We start from the raw sequence: 23,379 nt of genomic DNA on the forward strand, positions 1-23,379 counted from the left end.
TACCCCCTGCTGTTTCCATACTGTTACCCCCTGCTGTGACCCCTTGCTGGGTCCCCCTGCTGGGACCCCCTGCTGTGCCCCCTACTGTTACCCCCTGCTGGGACCCCCTGCTGTGACCCCCTACTGTTACCCCCTGCTGGGACGCCCTGCTGTTTCCATACTATTACCCCCTGCTGTGACCCCCTACTGGGACCCCCTGCTGTTACCCCCTGCTGTGACCCCCTAATGGGACCCCCTGCTGTGACCCCTGCTGTTTCCATACTAACAGCAGGGGTCCCAGCAGGGGGTAACAGTATATAAACAGCAGGAGGTAATAGTATTGAAACAGCAGGGGATCACAGCAGGGGGTAACGGCAGGGGGTATCAGCTGACGTCATTGGTCACGTCGACTGACGTGATAAGTCACGTGATTTGACGTCATTCATTTATGCCTAGCGGTGTTCGGCCATTTGGATCTCGCGCCTGGGATATGGCGCACCAGAGACCGCGCATAGGAGCTTTTAGCGCCCCCACCGTTGGAAATTTACCTAGTTGGAAGTTAAGCGGTCAGCCGGTTCATTCTTGCGTGGAAGCGGTCGAGGAAAGTCGCTTGGAAAAACCTTATTTACTTTATTTCAAGTATTTAAATTAATTAGGTAGTGTTAAATGTTAGTGAATTTTATTTATTTATTTATTAAAAATCAAGTAAAACAAATAATATTTTACAACGAGATGTTGGACAAGAGAGAATTCCTAAATAATTAGTTTAGGGGCTATTATTATATTCTATTAAACGGAGTACGTAATTAATTTGGAGATAACGCGACAGATTTTCGGAAATCAGGTCCCCCCCAAGAGAAAATTTTAAAACACGAGGACCGTAAGCCTAAATTGAGCCGTGTCTTATTAAACTCTAGTTATTTTACGGATACTGTCTGTGGGAAGTTTTAAAATAAACGGAAGGTTTTTCTAAAATTAGTTTAGGGGCTATTATTAATTAATTTAGAGCTAAAGCGACGGATTTTCGAAAATCAAGTCCCGCAGAGATCATTTTTAGACACGAGGACCGTTGCCTAAGCCTAATTAAGCCTTGTTCCATTTAATTCTAGTTATTTACGGGGTCTATCTTTGGGAATAGTTTTAAAATAAATAGCAGGTTTTCCTAAAATTAGTTTAGGGGCTATTATTAATTAATTTAGAGCTAGAGCGACAGATTTTCGAAAATCAAGTCCCGCAGAGATCATTTTAAGACAAGAGGACTGTTGCCCTAAGCCTAATTAAGCCTTGTCCCATTTAATTCTAGTTATTCACGGGGTCTATCTGTGGGAATAGTTTTGAAAGGCCTGTTTTCCTTAAATTAAATTAGGGGATATTTTAAATTATTTTCATTATCAAGGTTTTCCTTAAATTAGTTTAGGGGTTTTTTCTTATATTATTTAAATCCATTTTGTTGGGCCCAAAAGTAGGCAATAGTTTAAGATGGTTTATTAATAGGTTTTCATTTATAGATGCAGCTGATATTCTTGGATTTTTCTGTCGCTGGTCATTTCTAGACGGATCATTCCAGATGACATCCTTTGTTGGATTGACGCTGTACGATGATTTCCGCTGTTCTGGACTTGCTACGTTACATTCCTGATGACAATTCTTTGTTGGGTTCCGCTACACGATGTCTTCTTCCGGACTTGCTATCTCTTTCAACATTGACTCGAAGATACGGAGAAAACCATCGAAGCTAGAGGACACAAAATACATCTTTTTTACTCGCAATTTTTTCATGTAACCACTTAACTTAATTTTTTTGCTTGGAAATTTTATTTGTAACTACTTTTTATTTTTTTGCGTTCAAACTTTAACTTACAAAACTCTCTAATATTATTTTGTTCGAAATTTTTGTAAACACTTGGTTTTTTTGTTTCTTATTGAATAAATTTCGCCTTAAACCTCGTTCTTTCTTTTCTTGACTTTTTTAGATACTAGACTTGGTATCCTGATTACGCGTTCATTATTCTTAAAAGGGAGGGCTAGGACCAGTGTTCACCTATTCCATAAGTAAGATTTTATTTATGTCCTGGCGAAAAGAAAAATCCCTAAAAATTAAAGGACACAAAGCGCTTCCCTTCTAACAATAAATAGAATAATAAATAATAAACTAAATACCCTAATAATTGCCTAAATGTCTCACAGGCTGTCTCAATAGTTTTGGTAATGAGATTCCCTTTCAACGGATAAAATCAAAGTGACACTTAGTGTAGACCTCAATTAAGAAGGGGATTGTAATGGGTTCATTGACCTGATTAATATTGGGTGCCTTTTGCCAAAAAAATAGTTATTGATTCTAGAATCCAACATAAATTTCTCCTTTGGAAACAGATGGTAGCTATAAAAAATAATATTCAAACAATCAAATACAGATTAAAATTATTATCAACTTAAATGGCCCAAATATTTTCAGGGCAGGATTAAGCAATTTTGCACCCGGGGGACGGGATAATGCGCACCCCTTAAGTCGAAAAAAATAGGAACAGCAAATGTTGCTAAGGGGGGAATAGTTTAACGCAATGTGCCCCCAACAAGCGTTGCACCCCTGGGCCAGTCCCCCTCGCCCCCCCCTTTAATCCGGCTCTGACTAAAACATACTCAAAGGGCATCTCTAGTAGAACCAGAGTCATGAACCTTTAAAGTTAGGTGCAATGATATTCCTTTGGAGGGGGGTATGTTTATAAATACTTTCCTCAATTACTTGGGCCCTGTTTAACCGATCCGCAAGTTTTTAGTATGGTTGGATGGGGCAAATAGGACTATAACATACTCAAAGGACATCCCCGTATCTGTAGTAGAACCAGAATTATGAGCCACCAAAAATGGGTGCAATGATATTCCTATGGAGGCGGGTACTTTTGTGAACGTTTCACATCGTTACTCGGTCCCTGTTTGTCTTAATCCCAAGTATGGTTGGATGGGGGGGGGTGGTTAAATAGGACTATAACATACTCAAAGGACATTTCCGTATCTCTAGTAGAACCAGAATTATGAGCCACCAAAAATGGGTGCAATGATATTCCTATGGAGGCGGGTACTTTTGTGAACGTTTCACATCGTTACTCGGTCCCTGTTTGTCTTAATCCCAAGTATGGTTGGATGGGGGGGGGGTGGTTAAATAGGACTATAACATACTCAAAGGACATTTCCGTATCTCTAGTAGAACCAGAGTTATGAGCCTCCCAAGTTGGGTGCAATGATATTCCTATGGAGAGGGGTATGTTTATAAATACTTTCCTCAATTACTTGGGCCCTGTTTAACCGATCCACAAGTTTTTAGTATGGTTGGATGGGGCAAATAGGACTATAACACACTCAAAGGACATCCCCGCATCTGTAGTAGAACCAGAATTATGAGCCACCAAAAATGGGTGTAATGCTATTCCTATGGAGGCGGGTACTTTTGTGAACGCTTCACATCGTTACTCGGTCCCTGTTTGTCTTAATCCCAAGCATGGTTGGATGGGGGGGGGGGTCAAATAGGACTATAAAATACTCAAAGGACATTTCCGTATGTCTAGTAGAACCAGAGTTATGAGCCCCCAAAGTTGGGTGCAATGATATTCCTATGGAGGGGGATATGTTTATAAATACTTTCCTCAATTACCTGGGCCCTGTTTAACCGATCCGCAAGTTTTTAGTATGGTTGGATGGGGCAAATAGGACTATAACATACTCAAAGGACATTTCCGTATCTCTAGTAGAACCAGAGCTATGAGCCTCCCAAGTTGGGTGCAATGATATTCCTATGGAGGGGGGTATGTTTATAAATACTTTCCTCAATTACTTAGCTCCTATTTACTAGATCCCCAAGATTTTAGTATGGTTGGATGGGGAACTCAATATGCCCCCAACACAAATGTGAATCACGAATACAGTATTCCATTTTACCACAACTCCCCAAAATAAACTAAAGCTATGTTTTCTACAAACAAAGGTCGTAATTAACAAACCTATTTTGTATGGTTAACTTTTTTTTTGCTCCTGTGGGGGAATGTCGAGCTAGGGTTTATGAGAAAACATTACAGCTCCGAAGAACATAAAGGCACACACGTATAGTTTGAGGTACTGTTTCAGTGCCGACTTAAATTGGGCAATAGATTTTAATGATACAATATCAGGGGGAAGTGAATTCCAAATGGGGACCGATCTACGAAAAAAGGAGTGCTTAAGCTGGTCTTTACGGGCATATCGGTGGAATAATAAGTTTTTACCATGGCCCCTTGTGGGAGCGATAGAGGGGGCATCAGAAAAATAAGTTTGATTAGGGGAGTTTAAGATTTTGAACAAGCTTAAAAGGTCAAAATATTTGCGACGCGTTGTTAGGGAAGACCAACCTTTCGACCAACCAAGAATAGAAAGTTGTAGCTTCAAGCCAACTTCCCAAAAGACATAGGATACTAAGCCTTGGTCGTAGTAACACCTGCACTTCCAACAGCAACGTGGGCCTCTAAGCCTTGGTCGTAATTAACAAACGTATTTGGCACGGTTAAGCATAAATTTTCCACTTGCGACGCTTAATTTCCGATCGGTTGCGATAAAGCATTGGTATTTAATGCAAAGTAACCCTTAAAATATAAATAAAATCAAAATATTTACCAGCAAAGATCGCCCAGAAAAACGCTGCCGCAAGTTTGCACCGCAAACGTCCCAAATGAATAGGCTTATTGCCTGCAAACACAGACCGCTAGATGGCGCTGCTGAAGTAAGGCAGACTTCAAAATATGGCGGGAGCGTGCGTTTCAATTTTACTGTTTCTATTTTCTAATATAATTAATAATTTAGTTAATTATAATTTACTAATGTCCTCTAAACAGCCCAAAACACATTTCTCCTCTTTTGAAAAGTATTACTGGAAAAACCACCCTATAAACATGTGTGTCTAATAAGTCGAAATCTGATATCATAATAATTAAACTAATTCTTTTGAAAGTTAATTCATTTTACAGGGACCCAGTTTTACGTTGATCAAAAGTTCTGAAATGAAATGTGTAATATATTCCAAAATCTTTGTTTGTTTTTGGCCTAATTATTCCTGTTCTTAATTAGATAATCCTCCATGGTGTATGTTACTAGTACAGGGTTTTGATTCCTAAGGAAGCTCTCGTACTCTAGCTTACTGATGTAGCCACCGAAATTATGTAAAACGCAATAAGGATAGTTCAGAAAAGGATGAAGAACTTCAAATATCATTAGACATGTTGATTGATATATAGTGGCAACTAAGACCATTAAACACAGTGTCTAATGGTCTTAGGTGGCAAATAGTAATAATTGTAATAAGAAATAAAAGTTAACTGTTTTTGATTTTGATACACTACTTTTTCCTAAAGTGAAAAATTCAAAATCAATTAGAACTTTCAGCTTCTTTACTTTTGTGTCTTTACGCGCTTCTTATTCTCACCAATTTAGAAATTTTATAATGGGACCGGTAAAAAAATAATTAGTGCAAGGGTCACTGGTCCTTTAATAATTCCAACATGAGGGGTCACTGGTCCCGAGGACCACTAACAAAATCCACCTTATTTCCAACCCTGACGGTAGCGCGTGTTTTTTTCTCATGTCCAGTATTTTTTATTTTTCCCACGAGGGATTCCAGTGCTGGTAGCCAGGCGGCGCTAGTATCGACTTGTCTACTTTTTAGTATAGGGAGTTGCACATCCTGTTGAGCGTCGAATGTTTTTCACGCGCATCCTTCATCCATGGCTGATCGTCGACGAAAGGCGTGATTCTTTGTTTTAGATGACTTCAAAATACATGAACACAGGTGATTTCCAAGAGCAGAGCTGGAAACGATCTTGACTCCACGATGCCGACCAAAGAAAGAAATTTCCGCTACAACAGTAGAAACCCAAAATGGGCGAAATTCAACCAGTATGTAGGCCTACTACCTTTTGCTTTCTTTGAATGATGAAATAGGGGAGCGGTATTGAAAGCGTGAAATCCTTATAGTCGAGGGGTGAGAGATACTTTAAAGGGAGTATTAAACCTCACATTTAAATTAAGGCAGTACCATAACCCTCTTTCTCGCTTTAAATAAGTCGAGCAAATGTAAAACACAATTCTTAACCTTACTAGTACCATTAAATGCTATTCTTAACCTTACTAGTACAATTAAATGCTATTCTTAAACTTACTATTATAATCTCCGTTTTAAAATACACGAACGAAAATTACCAATTCACCACAATCCTCACCTATTCACTCTCCCTAGCTTCAATGACGAACGAAAAAATTTTATACTGCCAAAGGCGCTCCTCTTTCACGATGACGACGACGCCACCGCCACCGATAACAGGGCAGGTTAAACTAACAACCACAACCACATTATAGATGTTGATGTTCATCATACGATGTGGCTAAAAATCCGCGAAACAAAGTTTACAAAGATGTATTTTATTCTCTTCTTCCCTCGAGGTCCTTTCTTTCGAACAGTATAGAGGCGAAACCCTACCGAATGTTATTATTATAGAGTGCTGTCAGTTGTGACGTCAGATCCAAGGTTAAACGTCACGAGTCTGCCTTTAGCAATGGGCGGCCATGACAGTTACCGTTTTTTCTTTATGGGAAAACAGCATGGGTGACGTCACACCGGCGCTTCTGACAGCACTCTATACTTATGGACGACGTGAGTCAAAATATTTGTTAAAATATCACCCTTAGTATCGTAACAACGAAAAGTATGACATCACCCTTTGCTATTTTCCCACGTTAAAGATAAAGGGTTTGATATAATGGGAAAGTTTCGGCTACCAGGGATCATTTCCACGGACAATTTCCCATTAAGTGTCATACTTATTTTGTTATTACGTAACACGGATATTTTCAATATTATAAACATTTTTTTTTTATAAAATAACATAAACATTTTTTGAGGCTTAATTCATTTTATGATTGTTCATATAATACAAACCAGCTTCTAAACAGAGGCTCCAATCAGAGGAGACCGATGTATGTATTTTTTCTTTGCCTCTTACGAAAGATGTCTCGCTCATTCATCACGCATTAGCCGAAAATGTTCATTCATAAACGATAAAAACAAATATGCCTATCTAATAAAAGTAACAAACAATTTGAAGTCGTGATAAAACAATTAGGTGTGTGTGATCAAAGCCGCGTTAAATCGTTAACATTTTTATCCAATGAGCGTTTGCTTATGGTGGAAACCGTGCTAGTTTCTTTATCCTCGAGATGAACTTCATTAGTGTATGATTTAACTTCCGTCGGAGTCTGGGGAAATCTCAAGGTGCTGTGCCACATGCCGTATGTAAAATATATTGTCAGACCTAAAAATACATTTGTTAAATTATTAATAGACCCATTTGAATGGGATCGTCTGGTTGATATAGGCAGGGATAGATTTAATTTTAGGAGTAGGAATGGAGAACGGTTAGTATTTACTTCAGTCCCACTCTTAGCCCAGTGTAGAACCCCTCCCTGCTACACGTAACGAAAAGTTTAAATTATCTTATTGGCTCACTTAAACTACGTCTTGATGACGTTGCTGACGGGGACGGCGAAAAATACGTAATTCCTTTTTACCTCTGTCGCTATGACCTGCCTCTTCTTTCATACCCCTCCGTCCCGTGGAAGGGGGTCCGGGACTATCACGCGCGCCCAGATTACTCTGTTCTCCATTCCTACTTCTAAAATTAAATCTATCCCTGATATAGGGTTAAGGCTATCAGCTATCTGGACCCAAATACGTTAGATAGGGCTTGAAGGTTACTTGTCCATCAAAGTCCTTTTGTTTGAAGCCATATCTAACGTCTTTGGATTCGCACATCGCGCGTTCCATCTTTAGAAAAGGTGGTCCTACACCAGACTATATTTTAACCGCGACTTCTGAAAAGGGTCTCTTGCATTCGGAATAAATAAAAGATAGAGTTTGATATGGGCCTTACCAACAGCCATCCAAACTGCAAATCTTATCCAAGTCATTTGATTAAGTTGAAACATTAGATAAATGTTTATTCCAATACTTAAATACGGTATGAATGGAACTAGTGGAACCTGCAAAGTATTTGGAACAAGCATAAAATATGATTATGTAATATTAATATATACGTGTGTGTTAGTTTAATAATCAAATAAGTAGCGGCTTATAACGCTTATCAGAGATTTTTGTTGAAATTTCAAACTAAATATAATAACCAAAGAATGGCTACGGCATTTGAAGTCTTAAGTTACTATCAGAGCAAGTCGCGAAATACGATTTGAACAGTATAATCATCACCCTGTCCCCTCTTTCTCTATTGGACCTGGCGGTGGAGAAGGTACGGGATTAGCTACAGTTTATGTGAGAAAGGATTACGTTTAGCCACAATTCGTGACATAAACGCTTAACTATCGCACCTCTTTCTATACAAACTGTTAGTGGGACTCAGAATCTTGTAAATGATGGTAACAAACATACACAAGATCAAAACAGTGAGCAAGTATAAGAAGGAGAGTCAAAGAGAGAAGGGGAAGGTAACTATAATGGTACAGCCCGATATCTCTCTTACGCGCACCTTCCTCAACGCACAGCCGAGGAGCCAGACGTCATGTGATCCGTTAAGAATACTGACGGCAAAAAAACTCTTGTGCGCCGATTGCCCATGTGCGGAACTCTGAAACCGAGGGAGGTGGGCTCCCAGAGTTTGGTCTCTACGAAACTCCTTCTTATACGTACTCACTCCTCAAAACAACTTAAAGTAACAGGCGGCTCCATTATCACCCCTAGCATGCTGGCTAATCTTCTGGACACGAATTTTACCTTGCCAAAGGCAGGAACCAATCAGACCTAATGCACTAGGTCCCATTGGTTCCTGCCTTTCGTTTAACTAGCCTTTGCCAAGCTTAGCCAACGTGTAGCAGAAAAGGCATCTTTCAGGGGTATCAACGGAGCCGCCCTTTGCTTTAAAGGGGCTGTTAAATCCTCTCTCCTTTTATACCCACCCGTTATGCTAAGCTCTAAGAGAAAGATTATCGTTTGTCCCACGGTCCGAAGTTCAACCCCTTTTAGTTATTTTAAACAGTTGCTTTTCGTGTTCCTCTAGACACATACTAACACACAGACTATCAGACGCGCGCGCGCACACACACACATGTAGATAAAAATTATATCTTTTGAAATGGGTAAATAACTAACCTTAAATGATAATGCCACTGTTGAGGAAGGTTGTCTATTGAGGAAAAATATAAGGAGAAATATGGCGAATACAACGACGGATATCAGAACCACGAATTCAATATCCACTCTGGCGATTTGATCAAAGGCGTACGTAATAAGGGCATCCAAAAGGACCAGTAATAGAGCTTAAAATTAAAAGAAAATTAAATTCAGAGTGTTCCAAAAAAGCGTGGTAGGACTATAAAGTATAGTGAGTTCTCGGGGCAATTTTGAGTCGAAAATGTTCTATAACATTTTACCCTAAGGGTCACCGTATTTTACGGATGACCCCTAAAATTAATGCTAATTTAATTAAGGGGTCACCAGCAAAACACTGCAATCATATCATGAAAACAGTGGTCATTAGGGCAAAATATCATAGAACAGTTTCGACTCAAAATTTCCCGTGGAACCCAATGTACAATTTTTGTAACACCCTGAATAGTCTCTGCTAGATTTTAAAAAACAAATGGTCAAGACACAACTAAAACTTTTGCTTAAAAATAACTTACTCGTTACAATAATAATATAAAGACTCATAATTGATGACAGAGGACTGGGTTGTTTCAAATCATCCCAATTAACAAGTTGTCTAATTATATCTCCCAACGAGGCTTTCATAACGGAATTGTTTCCGGCGCAAATCGTTCCATTGATGGTACTTTTAGAACCAATTAAATTGGTATTGGACGAAGCTGCGCTAAAAAAACTCGCGCGTTAATTTTACATTATTAATAATAATGTTTTTGGTTTTATTTACCATATTCCGTTGGGAGTGACGTCATCGTATTTATAGCGTAGGATAAGTACGGAAAGAGCAACTAAGGAGTAGGCTAATAAAGTTCCGATTGACATCATATCGGCCAACTCAGAAACGTCAAATAACATAGCCATAACTCCCGCGAAAAGACCAGAGAAAATGGTAGCGATCAATGGAGTTTGAAATCGAGGATGGATATTAGCCAAAAATTTATATACCAAACCGTCCGATCCTGTTAATTATTTAATTATTATTTTAATTGAGAGGTAGATTAAAGGGCCTAATTTATTGAATTTAATTTACCCATGGCGTAAAATATTCTGGGTAAAGGGAACATGGCGCAAAGTAAACTTGTTGAAAGTCCCGCCAGGGCTCCCACTGATATAACCATCTTAGCTACCGGCCAACCGGCGCGTTCGAATACATAGGGCAAAGGGGCGGAGTTATCCTGAAATAATTATAATAAAATTTGTACATTTTAGTATAACTTGAAATATAGTGCATTAGGTTAGGTGTCATCATAAGATGATAAGATATGTTCCATAAGTTGGTCACTAGTTACTAAGAGCGTGTGATGAGGTGACGTGGTGAAATATCATAGATTCTTGTAACGCGACGCTGTTAAAGGCATACTACAGACTAAATAAGAATTGAGATGGACTGCAAAACCGCGTGTAGTCAATTCTCGCGTCGGTCTCGAACTAACTCTCAGTAATTCTCTAGCATTGCGAAGTGTCGTACTTATGGGACATATCATATAAACTTATGCGCTTCTTGAGCGAAACAAGATGGCCAAGGCATGTTATGGTTTTCGCTACCACCATCATCATAAATAAACTCGCGAATATAAACACACAATATAAGCTACAGATTCATCCCGATGAGTATCAATTAATAGAACTATACTACTTACTTGGTCGTAGTAGGGCCACATTAATGTTTGAATGCTGGAAACTCCAAAATAGGCCAAAAATACGAATAATAAAGAAAGAACAATACTGATTGGGATAGATTTTTGTGGATTTTTAACTTCTTCGCCTAGTTTAATATTATTTCTTAATTAAAATTCATTAGAAAGAGTAATTAGACTATTAGGAGCGGCACTTACCGGTTGTGGCGATAACATCAAATCCAATAAAAGCGTAAAAACAAGTGGCGGCACCGGACATCATTCCAGAAACACCGTAAGGCATAAAGCCACCAACACCACCGTTTTCTGGAATTCCCTGATTCATGTTTAAGATATTTGTTCATGAAATATAGTTAAATCAGACATAGATTTAATTTTATAAGTAGGAATGGAGAACAGAGTAATCTGGTCGCGCGTCAAAGTCCCGGACCCCCTTCCTTAGGACGGGTGGGAGTAGTTAAAGAAGAGGCGGGTCAGAGGTAAAAACGAATTACGTATTTTTCACCGTCCCCGTCAGCAACGTCATCAAAACGTAGTTTAAGTGAGACAATAAGATCATTTAAACTTTTCGTTACGTGTTGGGGGTAGGGGCTCTATACTGGGCTATGAGGCGGATTGAAGTAAATACTAACCGTTCTCCATTCCGACTTCGAAAATTAAATCTATCCCTGGTTAAATTGATTTGAAATACATCGAAACTTACTTCCGAAAGGTTCCAATTTTTAACATCAGCTTTGAAAGCTCCGCAAATGACAACATATAAAACGATAAGAAGGTTAACTGCCGTAAAGACGTTATTAAATTTAGATGAAAGCTGCACGCCCAAACAAAGCGTAACTGAAAATAAAAATAAAAATAAAATTTATAAATCTTAAAGTGCGGGTCACGTGGTAGGGGAACTACGTGACCCGCGCTTTGCTTTAACATAGTCCAGAGCATAGTCTTATAATACTCTCCATAAGTAAGGGCATAAGTTCATAATATATGTTCCATAAGTTTGTCGCTGGTTACTGAGAGCTTGTCATGAAGTGACGTAGGTGAAACGTCATAGATTCTCTTGAACCGACGCCTGATGAGGCGCTCTCAAAGGCTAAGTACGGACTAAATAGGAAGATGGACTGCAAAACCGAGTGTAGTCAATTCTCGCTTGTCGTCCTCGAACTAGCTCTCAGTAAGTCTCAAGCATTACGTAGTATGGGAAGTGTCATACTTATGGAACATGTATTATAAACTTATGGTATGGGTTAACATAGTCTTATAGGAGAGGGCATAGGGGTGTAGTTCAATATAGCTCCTCCCCTTTCCACTAAAATGGCGGCAAACTTTACAGAGTGGAAGGGTTGTGGGGGACTGTCTCTGATTGGCAGAGGCATGACGTTTAATAGGGGATATTTTCACCCCTTTGTCCACTCCCTATAATAATCTCCATGAGTATGGGTAGATATGATATTTGTTTCGAACACGCATATTTTAATTTCTTTATTAGGGCGTCTCCTAGCTGGTGGTGTGTAGAAGATTAGCCAACACTAGCCTGCAAGTGCATTAACTCCGTTCTGGCGGCGGCCATACTGCCGAGTTTCAGCTTTCCCAATACATTAAACCCACCAGTTTGGCATTGTAATTTGATTGTCTACCATTGGGTCGAATCCCATTGGATCGAATGTCTCGTTCGACCGAATCCCATTAGACCGAATACCGCAATTTGGGCGGTTTTCCAATCATGAATTTTCCTTTCAATCCTATTTTTCTATTGATTTTCCTATTAAACTTCTTGTTATTGCAGAAAATACTAAACCAAACGTAACCTAATATAACAGTAATGTTTTGGAAAAGGCATATTTTTGGAGAAGTCAATGAAGCTAAATTTCAATATTTTGGTAAAGGCGTAACATTGTTAAATGATTTATAAATTATTACTAACCTAACTTAACCAAACCTAACCTAACATAGAAGTAATGTTTTGGAAAAGGCATATTATTTGGGAAGTCAATGAAGCTAAACATCAATATTTTGGAAAAGGCGTAACATTGTTAAATGAATTATAAAATATTACTAACCTAACCTAACCTAACCAAACCTAACCTAACATAACAGTAATGTTTTGGAAAAGGCATATTATTTGAGAAGTCAATGAAGCTAAATTTCAATATTTTGGAAAAGGCGTAACATTGTTAAATGATTTATAAAATATTACTAACCTAACCTAACCTAACCTAACCTAACCAAACCTAACCAAACCTAACCTAACCAAACCTAACCTAACCAAACCTAACCTAACCAAACCTAACCTAACCAAACCAAACCTAACCTAACCTAACCAAACCTAACCTAACCAAACCAAACCTAACCTAACCAAACCAAACCTAACCTAACCAAACCCAACCAAACCTAACCTAACCTAACCAAACCAAACCAAACCAAACCTAACCTGACCTGACCTAACCTGACCTAACCTGACCTAACCTAACCTAACCTAACCTAACCTAACCTAACCAAACCTAACCTAACCAAACCTAACCTAACCTAACCTAACCTAACCTAACCTAACCTAACCTAACCTAACCTGACCAAACCTGACCAAACCTAACCTAACCTAACCTAACCTAACCTAACCTAAAAATAAAATTGATTTTCTTATTAAACTTCTTGATACTGCAGCAAATAATATGTGTTCACCAATAACATTCTTCAATAAATTTCAGAAAATAACTTCCATTTTTGGAAATTGTCTAACCCTAACCTAACCATACCTAACGTAATCTAACCTTACCATTAAGAGATCTCCCTCCCAAGTACTGACGGCGCTCGATGCTGCTTAACTTCTTCGATCATCCAAATCACTTTATCCATTGCGCTACTGGAGCCCGGCAACTCAAGGAAAACGCTATGATTTTATATGTGTAAACCCATCCCATTCAGTCGAAAGCTCTTCCATTTAAATATTCCCATTCAGTAGAAAATCGCTCTTTGGGCTATAAATTGTTTTAAATTTGGCTACAATTTTAGAAATTTGAATTCGATCCAACGGGATTCTATCCAATAGGATATTACCTTGTAATTTATGTCACGAATCTATGCCCCTCCCCCAAGCGAATGCTCTCTATAGTTGCAAATTAGAGGCCCATACTTATGGAGAGTATGATGGGGTTACGATCCTAAGTAAAACACAGAATCAACTTACGAGTTAAAACAATAATGATTCCAAAAGCCATAAAATCTGGATATGGGGAAATATTTGGAACATTTAACGGCAATTTTTCTGTAAAATATTTTTCAACTGCATTTCCCGTTAATGAATCAATGTAAGAGCTGTAACCACGCGCTACAGAAGCCGCTCCTGGAATAAGATTAATTTAAAAACTCAAAAAAAAGATTAAAAATTTATTTGATTGTGTAAAATTCTATATATAAAAAATGCATTAAATTAATTACCAATGACATATTCAAGGATTAAATTCCATCCAATTATGAATGCCATAAGTTCCCCGACTGTGACGTAACTATAAATATAGGCTGAACCAGCTCTGGGAACTCTGGCACCAAATTCTGCGTAGCATAATCCTAAGTTCGAAACATTTCTTTTTCGATTTTTTTTTCTTCGGATATTTATAACACTAAAAAAATTAAATTTACCAGCAAAAACTGAAGCAACCGCTGCAATAAAAAACGAAATAATAACAGATGGACCCGCTTTTGTACTGGCAACTTGACCCGCAATTACGTATATACCTAACCCTAATGTGCTGCCAACTCCTAAATAAGAAAATTCAAAAAGAAAGAATAAAAAAAATTTTGTTTGAAATTCATTTAAAAATTTGCTTTTCAAATTTATCAAACACTAAAACCAGGGATCCAGCAGGAATAAAGAACGGTTACTCCGACTCATAGCCGAGTATAGAGCCCCACCTTCAACACACAACGAAAATTTTAAATTATTTTATTGGCTATCACTTAAACACGTTTCGATGACGTTGCTGACGGGGACGGCGAAAAATACAGTTACTTTTTACCTCTGTGACTATAGTGTGTTACCACGAACTTTGTAATGACGTCACATGCTCTTATCTCTTACCTTATTTTCAGGCGACCATATTGGCAGTCGCGAGACGTCGTCAGCTTGGGCAATATAAATTCGGGGCCTAATATTGACGTCACAGTTTCCTCCCCCCCAGCTTCGCGGTAGCACACTATTACCCGCCTCTTATTTCATACCCCCCCCCCCCACCCTCCTTTCCTAAGAAGCGGGTCGTGGACTTTGACGCGCGCCCAGATCACCCTGTTCTCTATTCCTGCTTCAAAAATTACATGAATCCCCGCTAAAATTAATGAAATTGAAAAATTAATTTGACAATTTATTTTATTTATTTGACAGTTCATTTTATTTCATTAAATGTATAATTAAATGACAATTCATTTTATTTCATTAAGTGTATAATTGAATTTGACAAATCATTTTATTTCATTAAATTTATAAATGAATTTGACAATTTATTTCATTTAATTTAATTTACAATTGAGTTTGATCTTAATTATTATCAGTTTCATCCAAAAACTGTGTTAAAGTTGAGGTATTAACCGGTATAAATAAATATTCCAAACCATCTGTGCCTTTTTTAATTTTTAACATATTATGATCTTTAAATTCAATTAACTGCGTTCTTAAGGTCAAGTCACTATTAACCAAAAACGCTTGTCGACACTGACGAAACAAATCGGCAAACGACATTCCGTTTGAAGTACCACTTTCCTCGCTTTTGTCCAGTTGACTTTTGGCTAAAAGTTTGAATATTCCTTGAGCATTGGGGGTTAAACTGAGATACACGTGTCGCAACGAGCTCATAGCCAAATTTTCAGTTTGTTGGCCTTGCATGGCATTTTCGTATGCGGTTTCCACTTGGTAGCGTTCAAACGTGGTTATGTCAAACCATACCCAATTGAAAAGGCTGTAGTTCAAGGTCATTTTATCAGGAATATTGTAATTATTTTAGAGTTGAAATCAGTGAATTATTTGATAGAATATATACAGGGTGTTCGAAAAAGCGTGGTAGGACCGAAGCGAGGGGGTAGACGCTTGAGAACTCAATGTACTGTCAAAGCTGAATTGTGAGTTCCGAAGGCTTTAAACTCAATGCACTGTCAAAGCTGAACTCTTTGAACTCAGGTGTACACAGAGATCCAAAGCGTCTACCCCCTCGGACTGAAGTACAGTAGGTTCTATAGAGTGGTACTGAGAGGGTAGGAGCTACGAGGACGTGACGTCAATATTGGTACTCTAAATTGTAAAGTGCGGTACTAAGATGGGAGGAGCTACGGCGACATGACGTTAATATTGGTAGTCTAAATTGTATGGCCTGAGCAAGAAGTGATATCTAGTTTATTAGGGAGAAGGTATAAATTCGCCACATTTCCAGCTTCATCTCCAGTCCAAACGTAGGTCCGGAGTTAATCCCCGCCTCTAAATTACAACCAGCATCTCATTGGTTCTTGAAAACTCACGTCAGCGCGATGCGAATGACGAAAATAACGTATTTTCCGACTGAGGAGAGGCGAAATAGCCCGGTCTCCTTTTACGTCCCCCCCCCCCTTGTATTTTGAAAGGGGGACTGGGACTACGGCGCGCGAATACTTAGGCATCTTACACTTTCTCCCTAATAAACTAGTTATCACTTCTTGGCCTGAGCTAACAACATCCAATATGTTGTCAAAACCGAGGTAAGAGATAGGAAGGCGTGACGTCACGAGAAAGTTCATAGTAGCATGCATACTATGGGTGATTGTAAGTTGAGAATGTTCTATCATGGATAAAGAATGCGCGTGAGGAAATTTGTTTTCACTCTACAGGATCGGCAACTCCCTATCTCGGGCGACAGAATATTCTGTATATACTCTGTTACAACGTTGGTTGTCAGCACGCGTAAAGCTAGGTCTCTATGTAATCTAGCCTTGCGCGTGCTGACAAGAGACAAAAACTTCAGGATATTTTAAACTGATTTTAAATCCTGAAGATCCTGAAGTTTTTTGTCTCTTGTCAGCACGCGCAACGCTAAGTTAGGTAGAGACCTAGCTTTGCGCGTGCTGACAACCGATGTTGTAACAGAGTGTATACAGAATAAGCTGTCGCCCGAGATAGGGAGTTGCCTATCCTATAGCGTGAAAACAAATTTCCTCACGCGCATTCTTCATCCATGGTTCCATCATGGATAAAGGATGCGAGTGAAAAACATTCGACGCTCTATAATAGGATGTGCAACTCCCTATACTAAACCTCATAAATTTAAGTACTTAATTGAAATACAATGCTAATTTAAATTTCTCTCTAATCTGTCAAATAATGCCCAATAAATCCCGTAAAATACCATAACTATATTACCTAGATTTGCTGGTATCAAATAAAAGTCCAGAATTGACATGATCCACCGATGCCACAAAATGAACAAACGGACTTTTGCCTAACATACTAAGAAGGGTAATTGATTTTTCATTGGCCAACGATGCTCCGTCAATGTTATGTATTATTAAGTACATATCAATTTGATGATCTTCTAAATATTCAGTTATGAAGGAAACTTGCGATGATAAACTTGAAAATGTTTGTTTCTTGTCACCCAATGCTTCGTTCGATATGGAATTCAAGACTTCTTTAATGGTTAAATTCGGGAAAAATCCATTAATTACGATTCTAAGCTCCTCATTCAAAGTTTGAGCGAATTCATTTAGTAGATCATGTTTTGAACCAACTCCGTATAAAATAAGGTTGAAATTATCTGTTAAAAGATTCCTCCATTTGTCAAATAATTTACGATGTTTTTCTAAAAGTTTATGTCGTTCTTTGATATGCGATTCTTCCTGAGTTTTGAGCAGTTCTTGAATCTCATCGTGCTCTAATTTCTCGATTTTATCCTTTGATTTTCTCTCATTAAGTGTTAAGGCTTTATTTTTATTACCATTAATGATACACTGCTCCACGAAAAATTTGAGACTGTATATTTGTGTAGATATATCCGCACCGGAATTCTCAAAATCATCGTCTTCAGAATCTTCAAAGTCGTTTTCTAATCTTTTACTAGCCTTTTTGAAGCTTTGTTTCTGAGAATTTTTACTTGTACTTGTCACACTTGTGGATGATTTGTCACTTTCAGCATCAGAAGTTCCATTTTCGTCAGTATTGGCACCATTCTGACTTACATTTGTCAATTCCTCTTCGTTTTCACTGTCACTTTGATCGTTGGTTTCCGTTTCTTTCACCGGTTTAGTTTGTTTAAATTTGGCGCCAGATTTTTGAATTTTTTTCGCGCTTTTTGTAGCTATGGAGGACGTAGAGCTAAGCCTTCTACCACCTTTTGGCTTAGGAACATCTTCAACGTAACTTTTAGGTGTTATATCGCGTAATCGAGTGCTTCTACGACGCGAATTACTAGCGCTTGACATTTTAAATTTATATTAAACTTTTGAACTATGATAAAATAACTAAATACTTCAGAGTTACGCGCCTGAAAGAGCCTTCCGTCAGTCGATTTCGCGCGCGATATTGAATAAGCAGACGACGCTAAGTCTATATTAAAATTATTCATTGGCTGCTGTCACCATGGAGTAATATTATATGATACCTAGGTACAATGCAGTGAACTTATAATGAAACTACAATTATCACTACGTTAAAAGTACTCCATGGAAATGACAAAAGCGCAGTCAACGCTAATGTTTAAAATCCTTTGGCCGCGGGAAATTTAACCTCAACCCCTCCCTGGTGTGCCAAAATATAAAATACTTAAAATTAAATAAAAATAGACTTTAATTACCTAATAATGTTAAATCAAACGTTGACAGACATCTATTTAATCTCGTATCTTGTCCACCTTCAATTTCCATACTTTGTTTTCGAATCAAAGCCGTGAAAAAATTACGAAACAACTTCATTTTGAATTGATTAGGACGACGTTAAGACTAAAAATCGCTTCTCTTAGCTCTTTAGTGATCAACACGGATAAAAGGCGAACGTCCCTTGGAAACTGAGACGCAACTGAAAACAAAAACGAAAAAAATAAAATTTCATACGTCGCTCTTTGTCAAACAATTCAAATGTAATCAGACTAAATAGGCAATAAAACACTTTCTGACTATATTACCGTTATATTGAGCAATAAATCTTGTCGAGTCTTGTTTTTTCAAAGTATGAATTTCGAAGTTATTCAACTTATTCGGTAAAAGCGAGCGAAAGTCACGAACTGAGTAAAGGGATAAAAGATATTGAAAGCAACTTTTTGACGTTTATATTGAAGCGACCTTGGAGACGGCGCGATTTACAAGGATTTTTGGTCGATAAAAAGTTGAGAAAAATCGCGCTAATATAGGCAATATGAGGCACTTATAAACGCCCTAATCGGTCAGAGGTTTTCTTAATTGTTCTTATATCGTAACCTGCAGATAAAATTGAAAATTTTCCGACACGGTACCCTACTTCTTCGTCACGTCGACGTTACATTCTCAGAAATGGTCTGATTTAGGCCTAGAATCTCCTTCCTTTGTTATGCGTTTTAACGGATTTTCGTGGAAAATTTTCCCACAATATTTATTTAATCTAATCTAAATACTTAGAGAAACAACAATAGTGGTCATGTTCAAAATATGAAGCCCTTAGCCCTGGATTATTTTCAAATTCTATTTACTATAAACAAATGGCAATAATATTGATAAAATTCATCTTTGTGAAATGAAAGAGCGTAGGGATTAGTAATGTAAACTATCACGTAGATATAAAAACAGTACCAGCTCTTCGAGTGGGATATCATGTTATTCATTCGCAGGAACATTTCATCCTCCCTTTAAAGATGTAGCCGGGGGAGGGGGGCTTATTACCAGCCACACCACGATTTGTTGCCATTGTTGTTATCGCCAAAGTAGTGGGGACTTTCCCCAGAACTAAGACGGGGATTGTCTAAAGTGTCTAGGGGTAAAAAGCCTCTGATGGAACCCTTCACGTTTCAACTGAGGGGCATATCACTTTCTTGTTTCACTACGCCTCGGATCATGCCCAGGTTTAAAATGTCTTGTTTAATATTATTAGTTTTAATAAAAAACTTTATAGTGTTTCAAATGTTCAGCTCCGATTAATTAAAATGTTCAGAATTTTCACATCCGATTAAAATGCTCAGAATATTTACTTTAGAAACTCCGCATTAATTTTAGAATATATCGGCTTTACATTTCATTAGATTGGTTTAATTGCAACTAAAAACATTAAATCGTGATCGAATATTTAAACACTGATTATGCAGATAGATTTAGTAATTTTTCTTTGTTAATACGCACTATCAGAAATTTACTTCTGGCACTATACGCAAGAAGTGTTCATCTCCTCACCCTTTTCTACCTCAAACAAAATCCGCATTGTTTGTATCGCGACTTAAAACTCCGACGTAAGCTCCTTATCATTAAACTCCACCAACGCAATATTATTTTAAATTCAAGAAAATTATCTAGTAATAAAAGGTAAATTGTTTGAACAGCCCCTTTTAAATTTGTGAAAAATAACATCTGTGATGGAATTATGGATGTTGTTCGTATCTTATGTTGTAAAACTTCATTTATGATAACATATTATGCAAATAGGATGAAGAAAATAGTATAGGCCTACCAATAATTAGGAAAAATTATCCATAAACGCGCGGCACCGTGTCGGAACATTAAACAGCTAAAACATGGTATAAATAATGAAACCTTATAAGAGCTGAGAACGTTTAACATAAGTTCATAAGATATGTTCCATAAGTTTATCACTGGATACTGAGAGCTTGTCATGAAGTGACGTCGGTAAAACGTCATAGATTCTCGTAAAGCGACGCCTGGTGAGGCGCTGTGAAAGGCTTAGTACTAAAGACTAAATAGGAAGATGGACTGTAGTCAATTCTCGCTTGTCGTTCTCGAACTAGCTCGAGCTGCAAGTCTCTAGCATTACGAAGTATAGGTAGTGTCATACTTATGGAAGGAACATATCTTATAAACTTATGGATTATCTTATAACAAGAGGTACAAAATAAAACGTGTTTTATGTGAAATTCCGATCTTTAATTCTTTGAAAATATATCTAAGGGTTCACGCGAAATTTTCAAAACCGATTTCTATTATAATTCCATTTTTTAAATAGTAGGGATACTCATCATAAATTTCTAGGTTAGTATTATTTAAATTGTAATCTAAAACAGCTTGACTCTCATTAGAATTCATGCGCGGCATAAATTCCAATAAATAAGTAGAAAAAGTTAAACAATATCGTTGAAGTTTGAACAATATTGGATTTAGCAGCGTGTACTCGCTGGCTCTTTCACCAAATTAAACTCTTGGAATTAAGTTACCTGAGAAATTTTCTCCAAAACGTCCCTGACCCATCTGAATGCCAACCCATTTTCAAAAAGAGCAGGTGTATCTTATTTTCATATAACCTATCACTTCGAACAAGGTTAGAATAGGGTCATCGGGTCTTGAATAATGGTAAATTTTTATATTTACTATAGAGTAAAGGCTATCTATGAATACTACCCATAGACTTTAATGTAGTCAAAGGCAGGGATATATCATTACATTATTATTATACTTTAAAAGAAACCGCACAAAAATTAAGGTAACAATTTCATAACCCCCATAGCAGCTATCCTTCACCGACGAATAGCCCTCAACCAGTCTATGTTATAACCCGCGATGCACTAATGTGGTTTATCAAAAAATGTATATTATTAGGCTAGTACTAAATATATTAAATATTAACATTAGCTAAGCTACCCAGCGTTGCCCGGGTGATTTAAGGGAGTGGAACTATAAATAGTCTTTAGATTAAACCTTATGAAATATCTGCATGGTGTTGTTTTCAGCAACTAATCTTTTTAACAAGGTTTAATTTCAATAAAATGATGCTTAATTTGGGGTTAATCAAAAAGGTATAATGTTACGCTCTTAACAGGTTTAATGGCTCCTTCCCAAGTTTGGGAAACTCAATAAAATCAATTGTAAAACCTTCCCCTAGAGTTACTGATAACAAGCAAGCAGTTTGGTCAAATTCAAAAATTAACGAATTGTACGTTTGTTCTTTATGTACAAACGATACTACATTTACTGATTATCATTTGAAGGTTTCCAAAAAAATTTGATCTTTTACAATGCAACCATTTTCCTGGATTTTAATTTCTCGTAAGTTTAAAAATGTTCAGTTTAACTTAAAATCAATTAAGTTTGGAATATTTTTGTGACAATTTACTTCCGAGCAAATTTAATAATTAAAATGACGGTAACGAAGTTCATTTTAAATTACGACAAAATTAAGCTTGTTAAAAGTAATTCCTAATTCACTGGCTCTTTTAGAGTTGCAACAAATAGTAACGCACCCGTTATAAATAAGGAAAACCAGGAAATAAAGAGAAATTAGTCAAAACATTAGAGATTTGGCCCACCTGTCCCGGAGAGCAGTGTTTATTTACTTCATTCCAAACCTAACGCTTTCGATGTCAACAAAAATAAGTCCGCCTCGCGCGTATTCTTTTAAACCATAAACTTGTGCCAAAAATATCCAGGAAGTTCAGTGTTAGAATTTCGTCTCGTAAAAACAAGAGAAGGGAATTGAAAAAGGGTCAGGAACTAAGAGGCACCCAAAAATTATTTTACTTTGCTTTCTACGGTTCTACCTGTTAAGAACTCTTTCTGATCTCGTTTATATAGAAAATAACCTAGAAAATTAAGTTTCTCTAATTACATATCGTGAACTAAATCTATATTGCATTTGGTGTTTAAAACTTTAACTGCGCGGTAATGTTAGGACTCGCTTACACTTTCAATATTGTATCTCGTCTATACGAAATATATTGAATCAAATTAAATCAAAATTCGTTTAATATGGACGAATCCCAAGGACGCCCAGGAAGGCGCTGAATGTTATTTTTAATTTGATAAAATTCTACGATATTATGGGTATAATGACTCAATTAAAGGAATAGTCTAATCAGAATCTTTTCGATTATTACTGGATAAAAATAGTTTCATTACACTTCTGAGATTAATGTAATCTAAAAGTACTTATAGATTAGAAAAACGTCAATAATGGTTTGATTTACTTTGTGTACATACCTTAGGCATAAACTTACAACAATGTTAATCAATTAATATCAGAGGTTTTTAATCAATTTATGAAATCTACTATTATTTAGTTTAAACTGTCACTATTGTATTAATTTTAATTGTCACTATTAAATTTGTTTAAACTGTCACTATTCCTTAAGTTTTAGATTTTAAATCGGAGTTAAACTGGGCTAATAAAAAAAGATATTTGATACTTACAGATTACGTTCGAAGGAGGAATGCCCGTTGATTCCCTTGGAAGCAGAGCTTGTATTACCGTTTTCTCAAAGACAGAATCCAAAAGGCGCAAAAACTGGCTGGAAAATTGAGAACTTCAAAGACGTCGAACGATCTATTATCCGCTACTCAGTGTACTGTTATATTTTGGTTTCGCAAGTTTCTCTTCCCGCGTTTTACCTCTTGAACCATAAT

At 37.3% G+C, this 23,379-nt stretch overlaps 1 protein-coding gene across 2 annotated transcripts; it reads right to left on the reverse strand.

The window, feature by feature from the left end:
- Positions 1 to 6,403: 6,403 nt before the first annotated feature.
- Positions 6,404 to 23,325, reverse strand: LOC149710173 (high affinity cationic amino acid transporter 1-like). Of its 2 annotated transcripts, none has more exons than XM_089859779.1 (14): positions 23,167 to 23,325; positions 18,645 to 18,865; positions 14,479 to 14,598; positions 14,278 to 14,406; positions 14,027 to 14,182; positions 11,549 to 11,682; positions 11,044 to 11,161; positions 10,849 to 10,973; positions 10,239 to 10,383; positions 9,936 to 10,167; positions 9,688 to 9,875; positions 9,155 to 9,321; positions 7,926 to 8,034; positions 6,404 to 7,307 (listed from the first exon to the last, which is right to left on the reverse strand). In XM_089859779.1, the coding sequence occupies exons 2-14, from the start codon at positions 18,760 to 18,762 to the stop codon at positions 7,129 to 7,131; spliced, it is 1,920 nt and encodes a 639-aa protein (XP_089715905.1). In that variant the 5' UTR covers positions 18,763 to 18,865; positions 23,167 to 23,325; the 3' UTR covers positions 6,404 to 7,128. The 2 variants fall into 2 exon arrangements, with proteins under 2 accessions (XP_089715905.1, XP_089715898.1); XM_089859772.1 differs by lacking the exon at positions 23,167 to 23,325 and adding an exon at positions 18,972 to 19,375.
- Between the last annotated feature and the right edge of the window lie 54 nt (positions 23,326 to 23,379).

Source organism: Phalangium opilio, unplaced genomic scaffold, assembly GCF_054372755.1.
Source record: "Phalangium opilio isolate 3A_F unplaced genomic scaffold, DU_Popi_V2 ptg000011l_1, whole genome shotgun sequence".
NCBI lineage: Eukaryota > Metazoa > Arthropoda > Arachnida > Opiliones > Phalangiidae > Phalangium > Phalangium opilio.